Source organism: Maylandia zebra, linkage group LG10 (genome assembly GCF_041146795.1).
Source record: "Maylandia zebra isolate NMK-2024a linkage group LG10, Mzebra_GT3a, whole genome shotgun sequence".
In the NCBI taxonomy this organism is placed as follows: domain Eukaryota; kingdom Metazoa; phylum Chordata; class Actinopteri; order Cichliformes; family Cichlidae; genus Maylandia; species Maylandia zebra.
Genome location: NC_135176.1, coordinates 4173715 through 4186320, shown reverse-complemented (window position 1 = coordinate 4186320; position 12606 = coordinate 4173715). Strand labels below are relative to the sequence as shown.

The window sequence follows — 12606 nt, the reverse complement described above, 5'->3', positions numbered from 1 at the left end:
GTGTTCCACATAAAATCGGTTCGCGGCCATCAAGCACAACCAGAATTCATACATAAGGCGCGCTGTCAACTTTTGAGAAAATGAAAGGATTTTAGTCCGTGCAGCCCCTCTGGGCTGCATGGCGTTAGCGTGGTTAGCTCGTTAGCGTGGTTAGCTAGCTAACACATTGACGCCGTCCAGCCCCACGCACGGGGCGATGCGCAGTAACTCGTTAACGGAGATTTGCCGTGTCCATCTTGTCGCTTCCTGCAGGTGAAGCGATGGGGGAGGAGGGGCAGTTGTGTTCAGTGAAAGAGAGGCGAGGCCGAGTAATGTTGCGTAAAGACGAAAGTGGACGAAAGAGAGGCAAACTTGCGGCTCCACAAGTATAATTATAACGTAACATAGACTATATCGATATAAAGGATATTGTCAGATCTTATATCTCGTATAAAAATATATCGATATTTTTTAAAAACTCGATATATCGCCCAGCTCTACTTTCCACCACTAATTAGTAACTGACTGCACCAACTGTAAATATTTTCTGCAACTTTTAGGTGTGGGTTTAAAAATACTTTAAACAGGGGATTGGGTGGAGAGACTGGGGAAAGGTTTTAAAGAATAGCAGGAGCTGCATTTGGCTTCCTCGCCGTGCTGTAATAGACAAGCAGTAAGTCTAAATATTGTTATCTTGATTTCAAGATAACAGAAGTCGTGCGTGACGGCTCAAATTTGTGTAGAAAAACATGTTAGTGCAGTCATTTTTAGTTTTCCACAAGTTTTTAACAGATTTGTAAAATATTTGTTTTTTGTGAAAAGTGGTCTAATAAAGTTGTAACGTTGCACCTTTCAATGTACGTTTGCACACACTTTCTACTACTACTTAGCCAATCACACACACATTTTTACAGTACTTTGATCTATACCCAAGCACTTTTATATAACGATCAATCCACCGCCCGTCCGACTAGTAGATGACCCACTCTATGAGCTGAGCCACATCCTCCATAAAGATGAGGATTTCAAACCTAGCAACACTGTGCATCATACCTTGGAACTGTTTTGTGCCGGTGAAACTTGGTGACAGCTGGGACTTCCAGCTGTACAGTAATCCCAAAACTGCTTTTGGAATGGATACCATTAAGTTCCCAGAATGCCTGGACTACACTTAAAAGCCAGGTCCATACCAGAAAACCAACCAATTTAAATGAGTGCTACCAATTCTGCCGAAGAAGAGTGACCAAATATCCAGCTAGAATTAGGCCAGAAAAAAGCTACAACATACTGAGGGACATTTAACAAAATATTAGTAGGGATGTAGGCCTATATTTGAGCCTCTGTTTAAGTATACTTTGGCCATTCTGTATATTTGAGAAAATCCAAAATAAATTCAAACCTGTGCAACCAAATCTTATTTTTTAAAGCCATTAAAGCTGTATAATCATTCCATCCTGGAAGAAAACAGAACAATTCAAAGAAATCATTAAAAGCCCAAATTACCAGGATATTCATGCCTATGAGAGTATATAACCACAACTGTATGTCTGGACTCTATGTAGCCTGTTTACTGTGAGCCAGAGTACTAGATATGATTGCAGCATCTCGATAGTGTTTGTTCAATAAACAAATTTAGTAAAAATAGATTATTGGTGACTCTGCATCCATGAGCCAGGCCATCATTTTATCTCCCTGCAAGTGTTGATGAGCAGGCTGGTAAGTTAACTTTGACATGGAAATGACTTTGTGTGAATTAATTTGCTGACCAAAGGCTGTCGAGATGATTCATCCATGGCCCATTGTTTGCACTTTTAGTCCAACACTGGCAGCATCGGGCTCAGAGAGAGAGGAAGGGGAAGGTAGAAGCAAGGATAGAGGGAGAGAGTAGGGCTCAGCAAGCTGTTGACCTACTGGTTTGGTGAGGTTTCCCTGAAAAGGGCACATGCCTCCCCGCACTGTGCATAGAAACAGCACACACACACCCACACACAGTGGTTTAACCAATACAGCTAAAAAGGGAAGATATTAACAGAACGAGGGCAAATAGTGCCTCTATGTTTAGATCATCACAGTTTTGTAGGAATTGACATTTAAGTTCCCTTTTATTGTGTCAGTGAAATTTAAGATGAGTGTTAAAAACAAGCCCAGCATCAGCTGGTATTGTATCATGACAGTCTGGAGAGTTATGTTGCCTTCTTCATCTTGCTTTGCAGGCTACCTGAGCGTGTTGGCAGTCGTGCTGAAGACAAATAATGCCTCACCGTGGACAAATGAGTTTGACAGTAAGAGCTCGAGACTGACGACCCTCAAAAAAAATACAAACCAGTCATTGATCTTGAATTAATGTCCTCGTATCACTTCCCGTTTCTGCTTACAGAAGTTGAGCTATCATGTGTGATTGAGTCTATTTCCACAATCAATCCCAGAATTGAATGGAAGAAGATAACAAGCGGGGGGCCAAGCTATGTCTACTTTGACAAGAAGATCTATGGTAATACATGAAGTAGTCTGTAAATAGTTTCTATATGTTACATATTTTTAAATATTCACCTTTGCTGTGTTTTTATTCTGGCAGGTGACCTTGAGAACAGAGCAGTGATCAGAGAACCTGCCACGTTACTGATAACCAACGCCACGAGATCAGACACAGCCAAGTATCGATGTGAGGTCACTGCTGCAGAAGACCAAAAGGCCTTTGATGAGATTCTGATTGACCTGGTTGTAAGAGGTACTTTAACCTGCCTGCGCCACTGATCACTCTCTCTCTTACTGATAACTGCCAGAAAATGCTTCTAAACACAGAAAGCAAGTCATTATTGCGCCCTCAAAAGGACAGACCTCGCTCAACGATTCGCACGTCGGATGCTGTAAGATGAAACCGTGTTGTAGGTTGCACCAACCCTTTGGCATACATGTGAGGATGCGTTGTGACCAGACCTGCCCAGCTGCAAAGGCGTGTTCTAGGTTATAAAAGGAAACCTCTGAAACTGCATCTGCTCGGAATTGCAGTGCTAAAGAAAGCAAGCGCCGCGTGTTTTGGTGGCGTTTTCTGGCATGGAGCGAAAATCACGTTCCCGTCCACTCCCTGTCAATCCTGGCAGTCCAGTCAAACATCAGGGTCAGGGTGACATTAACCTTCAGAGTCATAAAGCCAGCAGCGTCGTGTCGATTGTGTTGGTTTATTTCTCCCCGTTGTTTACAGAGCAGAAAAGCCCATCTGTGCAAACACTCGCTACAGCGACAGTCATCGTATGTTCTGTTTCCCCACAGTGAAGCCAGTTGTGCCAAAGTGCAGCGTCCCGAAATCGGTGCCTTTGGGGAAGTCGGCTGAGCTGAGCTGTGTGGAGGAGGAGGGCTTCCCCAAGTCTCGGTACCAGTGGTTCAAGAACATGGAGGAGATCCCCGATGACCCAAAGACCAGTGTCAAGTTCTTCAACTCCTCATACACGCTCAGTACAGAAACAGGAACTCTGGTTAGTACTCGTGTGTGCGTGTGCTCGGACAAGGGCAGATATGAGCGCCAAGGGCGGGGCAGCAGGGACGGTGGCCTGACGCCCAGGGGTGGAGGCAGATATTTTGGGGAGACAGTTGATGGCGTGAGAGGGCTTGAGCCATGAGGGGAATCTGCTGTCCTCGTTTGCACATTCCTCTATTCTCTCTTGCTTTACAGCACAGCGAAGATGTGACACACGCTCACCGTTTGTCTTTAAGTGAACGTACTGGACGACAGTGCTGTAAACTAAGGAGGTTTAAGGAATGTTTTTTTCTACTGTTCTTATCTCGTTATTTTTAGAGTGCTCCCTGTAAACACAGTAATCACTCCTTTGCTATTTCCACATGGGAGAGGAATGGCAGCCAACTGATGCAGAGATTGGAACTGGTGAAATAGTTCAGAAGGGGAGTGTCAGCTTTATTCTCTTTAAAAAGCTGGAACTGAAACTCTTTGTAATGCTCTACTAATATTTACAGGTTAAAATACCTTAATCTCTTAAACAGTTGTATTTAAATTCAGTCCAAGTTTGATTTTTAATGTTTGGATCACGTCATCGTGATCATTTCCTGCACTCTCGATGTATTTAGACACCTAATCCACCTGCAATGTTAACACCTGTACTTTGACGTTCAGGCTTTTTTAACACTTGGAAAATGGGTGACGGTAACTGTTTGAAGATGACAATTTGTCTGAGAATTATTCTTAGCGTTATAAGTGTGTGTGAGAGGTGGGCACAAACTCAACAGATGCTTTTATTTTACTTTACGCTTCACTTTGAAATCACTGATATCAGTGTGTTTACATTTATTTGATCATTTTAATGTGTAATGTTTAGAATAACTTGAGGGGCATGAATGTCCGTGCAGTTACCACACACTGATGATCCAAAAGACGCCCAGTCATTTTTAAATGTAAAGTTTCACTTGTATGACCAGGGTGAATATTATATATATATATGTGTAAGATGTAGCTTTAACTCCGTCCTTCGCTGAATCCAAAGTGCGCAGCAGACAGCAGTCTGTTTAATTTTCCTATCTTGCATCTCTTCACATGCTCATGGCACTGTCTCTGTATTTGCACAATGCAAATCTCTACCTGTCTGTCCCCTCTGCTCACAGTAACGGTCACTACAGTTGTTTCCCTCTGTAACAGCTGCCTGTGCGTAGTTCCACTCACCTATATTTATCTATTATATTAATTAGAATAAAACGTCTGCATAAAAAAAGACTATGAGCTTCACTTAGGGAGTTTGCATTAAGCAGAGGTTTGTCTTTTGTCTCACACAGAAGTTCATTTCAGTCAGGAAAGAAGACGCAGGCGAGTACTATTGTCGAGCGAAGAATGATGCAGGGCACACTCAGTGTGCACCCCAGAAGATGGAAGTGTGTAAGTATGCATGTTTCCTTTGGAAATAAATCTGTTGTGTTTATTGAATGCAGATAGTACTAGATTTGTTGAAAGGAATCCAAACGTCAGTGTTTAAGTTTTTACTCGCATTTGAACTCCACAGATGATATTGACATAGTGGGGATCATCCTGGGAGTGCTGGTGGTGGTCGTTGTGCTCTTATGTATAACGGTGGGCATCTGCTGTGCTTACAAACAAGGCTACTTCTCCAGCCAACAGCAGACGGGGAACAAGTAAGATTCCAGACTACTAATGTAACTGTAACCAGCACCACTTCCACATGTCGCCCAAAAACCGGATGTGCTTTGTGTGTTTTAGTTACAAAGTTCCAGCTAAAGGAGATGGAGTGGACTACGTCAGGACGGAGGATGAGGTTAGTAGATAGTCTGGCTGTGTGGCCATTTGTACTTTTAGGCATTTTGTTGCTAAACGTCAATTGCAAATAAAGTGAAAATGCAGTCTGCTATACTGCTCCAGTTAGGTGCTAATATTTATGATTGAATGATTCATGTATCAATAAAAGTGATCAGGTACAAAGACCGGACAGAAAGTGAGTAAAAAAGTGTCCAAAGACAAACTTTGTTTCTGTCACTAATTCATTATGAAAACAGAATTCAATTAAATTCAAAGATTGGAGAAAAGAAATGAAAGTATTACTACTTGGTTGCTTTCTCAAAGCTTTCATTTGAAGGACTCGCCTGTAACTGTAACTACAGTGTGCTGCATGCTGACAGCGGTGATTACGCTGCTGTATTTAGTCTCCAGGTCTGCACAGGTCTGAAAGCAACAGCTACCCAAATACTTAGCATCGTGTTGCTGCCTGTAACAGAGAAAACAGGGCCTCTCTGCCCCTCATCATATTACTTTTTGAAGAACCTTTGAAAAGTTAAATTCAGATTCTGTGTGAGGTATCGGCTCAGCAACACTGAACACGGGAGTCTGCTGGGAACAATGAGAGCCATCATTTCACGGCAGGCAGTGCTGATGTCGTAGTCGACTAAAAGAGTTTGTTTTCCGACACCTGTCTCACTTAAATTCCCCTCAGCTGGCAGAATGTTGTTTTTCTATTATGCAGCACTAGAAAGGTCCAAAAAATCTCAACTGTTAAGCGAACTTGCAGAAAGCCTGGACATTACGATTTGTGCCAAATAGACAAGCAAACACACTGAGAGGAGAAGCGTGGAAAGAATGGCACTCTGGCGCCGTGTGATAATGTAATAACGATGAGTTGTTTCCTGCGTGTTGTCTGCAGGGGGATTTCCGACACAAGTCATCGTTTGTGATCTGAAAAAGACGACGGGGGCTGTTGTGCTGAGTGAAAGCTGTGACACACGGGTCTGCCCTCCACACTGTCCGACCACGGAGCTGCCGCAGTTCGTGCACCGAGCTCTCAGCATGCCTGAAATCCAATTACACAAGCTTGCCAAATGTGGTGGGATTTCATATGACAATAATGTGTAAAAAAAAAAAAAAAAATAGTATGCGCATAGGGACTGAGATTCATTTAACTTTATTATCTTCAACCGAGTTCTTTTGCTAAATTCTGGCGTTCTTCAGTTACAGTGATTGCATGGTTTTAAACTCTAAAGCAGGCGGCGAGCAGGAGTCACGTGTTTGTTGTGTCCAGTAGAACAGTCAGTCTATCATGACAGCTCTGTCTGCTGGCAGCATTCAGTTTCAAACCTTTTGTCATTTCTATAACATTTCTTTTCTACTGTTAAAATTTGTCAGACTATTTTTGATGGAATATATTTTAAAATGCCTATATATAAAGGTTTACTTTTTTAAGTATTTGTAAATGACTAACATGTTTTGGGGTTTTTTTGTTTTTTGGGGTGGGATTAAAAGAGATGATGTAACACAAACCCCTTTGCATAAAGTTGTAAGCATTTACACCTTTGCAGATGAAAGAAACAAGTGAAAATTGGCTCGTAGTAGCATATCGGCGGTCTTACATATTGAATTTGTCGGCTGGGATTGTCCAGCTTGTGTCATGACAGACTTCCATGTTGATGTTTGTAGATAGTCTTAGTAAGATGCTTTGAAGAGTGCCAGTCAAATGCTGTGAAACACTGTACACGATCAGTGCTGCGTTTTCTTGATTTTAAGTGTCCTTCTCTGCTCGCTGTTAATCTTGTATATATTGAAGTTGCTGTCGAGTTTAGCTGTCATACATGTGTAGATTTCTTCACTATATTAATCATAGTAATATTAATACAGGGTTTGTATGTTAACCTTCCAGACCCCGAAAGAAGATAGACAAGAATGATTGTGGACTGTTGACAAAGTAAATGGTATTTAAAATAGTTTCTGCTGATTATCAAGACAAAGCTGTTAGCGGGTTATTTAAACTACTAAATCTTCAGCTGGTACTGAAAGTCCCAACAACATGAGGTAGACCACATGCTGGAACAGCGTTTTTTACAGAGTTAACTTCTACACATGGCACAGCTGCTTTGTGTTCCAGCTGTGTGACACAGCCACCGGAGCCAGTGGCTTACTCACAACTGTGTGTTTGATTTCACCAGATGTGCAAAAGCACATTTTAGAAGAGTCCCAGGAGCAACTCTGCGCTTATCAGTCACTCAGCATGGTGATTTAGTATTCAGAATAAAAGACCCTGTTCAGGCTCAAAGCTCTGCGTCTCAGACCTTTCAGCAAGATTTGAAGCCGGGTGGAGAACAGAGCGAAACACATGACACGACGACAGACCTGCATCTGGTTTATTCCTGGGTTTAGCGACTGGATGTTTTAATTGGCGAGAAAAATAAATCTTTCAGGTTTCAGTTGAAGCCTTTTGGTTTTCTGAGCAAAGCTGATGGTGAACAGAACTGAGCTGACAGCAGTGTTACAGTGAGATTCGGCTGTTGGGGGTCTGGAGGGTTAACGCTTGTACTAATTGTAAATAGCTATTTGGTGTTTTTTGTTTGTTTTGTTTTTTCTCTTTCGCAAGATCATGTAAAGTGAAAAAATGTTTTCAAAACTCCCGTTTGAGGCGATATGAAACTCTTTCCATTTGTAGGACTGAAAGAAGGGTAGCATTTTATCAGATCATTCAGAACACGTGAGCAAGAGCTTCTTGAGGCAGTTTTTTAAAAGCATTGAGAACAAACAGTTCTCTCCCTCAGTGTTCGCTCTCTAACCAGACTTTTAAAGGCTGTAACCTTCATGCAGATAAGAAGAATCTCTTGTTCAGCTGTGCTCGAGGTTTCCAACAGAGGAAATGCGGTCAAATGTTAACCAATTATCAGTCGTGGTAGAGACGATCTGCCGGTCATTTGCACATCAACACTGAATCTAACGTGTTCCACTGTGGAAGTGTACTATTAGCCCAAATAAGGTCACAAATGAGTCCTGCTGCAGTTGCACAGTGTGGTGAGAATCAGACATTTCACCTCGTCATTTGTGCATAGTTCATTCCTCTTAAGTGCCTTCAGGCTTCAGACTAGTGCGGTTTCACGTGCACGGTCCCACCTCTAGCTTCTGCCGTGCAGTCACGGCTTCGTGTTTTTCCTTTTCTTTAACCACAAGCGCGGCGTTTGAGAGGAATGATGACACCAAAAGTCTCCACTCCCCTACATATCTGCAAATTTGTAAATGGCTTTTTACATAGATTTGGAGCTGTAGATGCGTTGAAGTGAAAAATAATAGTGCCTCTATATTGTGGGAATTATTTTTAGTAAAGACATGTAGCACTATTAGAAAAAAACAGATTGAAACCCACAGCAGGGCGGTTTCTGTGAGCTCTGGTTTATAATGTCTTTATCCAGGTTTTCTAACACTGATTGGTATTTCAAAATAAAATCCCTAAAGAAAATTTGAAAGACCAATTTAGTCAGTACTGACTTTTTTCTTTTTGTTTTGTGTATGTTATTTATTCTTCTCTGTGCTGGCGGGGAAATGTTTCAGGTCTTCACAACACTGTTTAAACCAGGGGTGTCATACTCAGGGTCATAACACCGGCCCGCTGGACATCTTTCACACGTTTCGGACTTTTAAATGTATTTTCATAAATTTTGCAGCTTGTCCTAAGGGTGAAGACCTCTCCCACAGTCTTTCATACTGCATCAAAGTAATAAATAAATAATGAAATGACAGAAAAGTTACTGCTTTTTTTCCACTATCTAAAGTACAAAAGCCTGTATCCATGGTAAAGTAAGTAAAACTGGACATTTTTTTTGTGAATTAACAAAAACTTGCTCTTCTCCAGGACAGTCTGGTCAATGAGCAACCAGAACTTTTTCTGTCATTTTACACATTTGCTTTTTTACAATTTAAGCCCAAAGAGTCATGCTAGCATGTGTTTTTATTATACAGAGCAGCATTTCTTTATCATGTAGTAAAACTGAGACGTGCTGGTGAAATTGCACTTCTTTTTTGTATACTGAGATATTGCAGGGATTAAATGTGCAGCTACACTTATTTACATTTACAGAAAGGGAATTTTTACTAGTCTGGTCCACTTAAGACCAAAGTGTGACCCCTGATGCAAAATGAGTCCGACATCCCGGGTTTAAACATTTACCCTGTACAAAAACGAGGGGGCACAGTTGGTGTCAGGAAACACCAACCTTGTGTAGCGTTAAGAACGGCACCAATCTACAAGAAAGGAAGATGAAATTAAGAGCTGACCCATTCAATGATAAAGGAGCTGGGACTCTGCAAAATGTAAGTGAAGTTTATAATCCAGAGTTCATGGACAGTTAAGCTCACAAACAGCAAAGAAGTCTTGTATCGCATCTTTACACAGGTCTGCACTGACTCGACAGGGAGTCCTGAGCGAGTGTGTCTGCAGGCTGTTTCCAGGCAGTGATGGTGGAGGTTATACTGGCAGGTTCACTCTGTGCTGTCTTTCAGTTTAAGGATGGCTGCGTTCCAGTGATCCAGCTCTGCTGGAAGACTGATATACAGCGTACCTGATCCTCTGATCCAAATGTACACGCAGCAGAATGTCTTTTTGGGGCCTGCTTGGGTTATTTTTTGTTCATTTTAGAACCACTCTATTTGTGATTAATAAAACTCACTTCTAATATCACAAAGGTGTTTTGTGTCTTTTCTATTTATGGTGTGAGTGTAGTGAGGATTCTAGATCTGCACTGCCAGTCTTGTCATTTCACTGCTCGTTCCAATCCTCCTGGCCTATTCCACAGTCCCCCCACTGTTCACAGAAATCCTATTGGTCCATCCAATATCCCACCGACTGCTCTTTGTTGATCTAAAGCCATAATCTATTAGTGGGAGTTAAGCCATTTCCACTTTCCACACTGCAAAAAGCCTTCTTGTTCCTTTCTGGTGACTGTGCCAACTGGCAGCAGGTTCCTGGATAAAGAGCACTAAAATCAATGAGCCCAGAGAGGATAATATATCGTCCTTTGCATCACAGCTACTGAACACTTTTATTTATTTCACAGTAAAATCAATCAGTGCTGGCTTTATCGTCAGGCAGAAGGATGAAAAAATACCTACTTTTAAGAAGGCAGCAAGCCCTGTGTTCAAATTGTGATTAAATGTAGCACACTCAGTTCATTCACTGAACAAAGCACACAACGCTGCTCTGAAAGTCATGCAGCATGTGAGTCAGTGTTACTCCTCTAACAGTTAATAGGATGAAACACATCTGTGGTTAGTTGTACTGGTAACTCTACTGTAATAGTCAACATCCAGCAAATTATGGTGTTAAGTTAGTCTTTCAAAATTCTTAGCAAACACGCAGAGATCTTACTTGGGTCAAATGATGAACGAGGACCACTGAAGCAAATTACAATTGAAGTATTACAAGAAGTAACATGAACCCACAGTGGAAGAAGTGCACGAGGCCGAGGAAATAATTATGAAGGAAAAATCTTTAGTTTTGTTGTGTGTGTGTGTGTGTGTGTGTGTGTGTGTGTGTGTGTGTGTGTGTGTGAGAGAGTGAGTGAGTGAGTGATACATTTTAAATATTTAGATAAACCTGAACTCACTAAAACTTGTGAACCTTAAAGTTTGTTCTTAATGTTCTTTGTTAAGACTAAGAAGAACAGCTATAGGTGGCATTTGCTGTGTGCAGCATCAAACTGATGTAAGTGTGTTACTATTAACTGAGAATGGGTTAAGATATTAAAACACTGTTTGTGTGTCCCACATGGTTCTTCCATTAAAAATACAGCTCACAGATAAATGTAGCCATTCTGGTCAGCACGGTGAAACAAAGACAGGTAACTACTAATCATTTCTGACACTTTCACACTAAAACTAATTTAAAAAAACAAAACAAAAAACCCTGAAGTGTCTGGTTTCCTCTGTTTGCCGTCTGTGTGCAGGACACAGTCCACAAAACTCTACTCAACACGTTCCACAAACATGGCTGCTTACAGTTTTATTGTCAGTGGAACAGCAGTTTGATTACATTTCGGGGGTTCATTTATACCAGCAGGAAGATCTGTTCTCAGAACCAGCAGGCTGACCTTTACAGTGTTAAAGGAAAACAGCAACATTTGCCACGGTGTGATTACAACCCAAACAAGTGAGGAGTTCAGAAACACACACACACAGGTTTATGCCTGTTTCGCTTTCTTGTATAATTTGTTCACTTGCATCTTAAATATTTTACAATATTATTCGAGGCGGGCCTCGCTCTCACAGTTGGACTCGATCGCTGGGCTCGGAATAGAAGTTTACCAGCTTTTTTCAACACAGCGAGGTCACAGGTATTCAGACAATGAGACAAACAAAAGGGAAGTCCGCTGAATCTCTCTCATGGGAATCTTGCCACACTGGTCTCTCGGCCACTCTTCGACACAGGCCTTCTGCACAGAGAAGAGGTTGAGTTGCAGAACAGCAGAAGGCAAACTTGAACACTGGGCCAGTACGAGGAGCTGAACCACACTACCAGAGCTAGTGCAATCTGGTGTCAACTGGAGGATTTCTTCAGCCTTAAATAGCAGAGGTGATGAATGACTGCCAGCAGATGTGAAGACTCAACCACCTCCAGGTGCACAAGCCCAGAGGGCGGGGACCCAGTAGGAGTCTTTGGATTCCTGGGCAACAATGGTGATGCCGTTTAGCGTTCACACATTCACATTCATATGTTACCGCCGTTTCCACGCCACATCTTTCTCACACCTTGACCACATATTCAGTTTGCAATGACCACTTTTATTAGGAAAGAGGACTTCTGGCAACCATTCCACAGTTTGAATACGCTGACAGTCAGAGAGTTCATAGATTTGAATGCAAATTTAATGCAAGAGCAAATGATTGAAAGAATTACTGACCACAAAAATCTAACAATTTCCAATGCAAGGGGAAAAATGAATAAATAATGAGAGATCCCTTCCTGTGGCCCTATAGTGTGTGGATCCATAACTGCTGTGGAGCAGCCAACATCAACTTAATTTTTACACCTTTATTTGTTATATGATGTTTTATTAAAATAAATGTCAGCTACAGCACAGGTGTTCCTCTGCCCACAGCAGATGCTTTGCCCCTAAACTGGTTAATCTGCCCAGTCTTCACCTCATTTCTCTCTAATATCTTCAAACATTCTGCATTTTCAGGGACTTTTCAGAGGACAGGGCTGCATTCAGTGTATGCAGAGCAGACACCACAGTGAGGGGAAAAAATGATACTTGACAGAGGGAAGTTGGCCATTTAGAAAATATCACAGTAGGATGTGACAGAAGGACACACTGGCAAGATGTGTCCATGTCCAAGCAGGGTCTACAGCTGCACCTCACACTCCCATCGTC

General features: G+C 41.8%; 1 protein-coding gene across 1 annotated transcript in view; it reads left to right on the top strand.

The window, feature by feature from the left end:
* The window catches only part of jam3b (junctional adhesion molecule 3b), a 51994-nt gene extending 43285 nt beyond the window's left edge, over positions 1–8709 (top strand). Inside the window, exons 2-9 of the mRNA XM_004567436.6 lie at positions 2193–2261; positions 2357–2470; positions 2555–2707; positions 3250–3452; positions 4759–4858; positions 4983–5112; positions 5198–5252; positions 6132–8709. Coding sequence (XP_004567493.3) covers positions 2193–2261; positions 2357–2470; positions 2555–2707; positions 3250–3452; positions 4759–4858; positions 4983–5112; positions 5198–5252; positions 6132–6167 — 860 coding nt within the window. The 3' untranslated portion in view covers positions 6168–8709. The remainder of the gene's footprint in view (positions 1–2192; positions 2262–2356; positions 2471–2554; positions 2708–3249; positions 3453–4758; positions 4859–4982; positions 5113–5197; positions 5253–6131) is intronic.
* The last annotated feature ends 3897 nt before the right edge of the window (positions 8710–12606 follow it).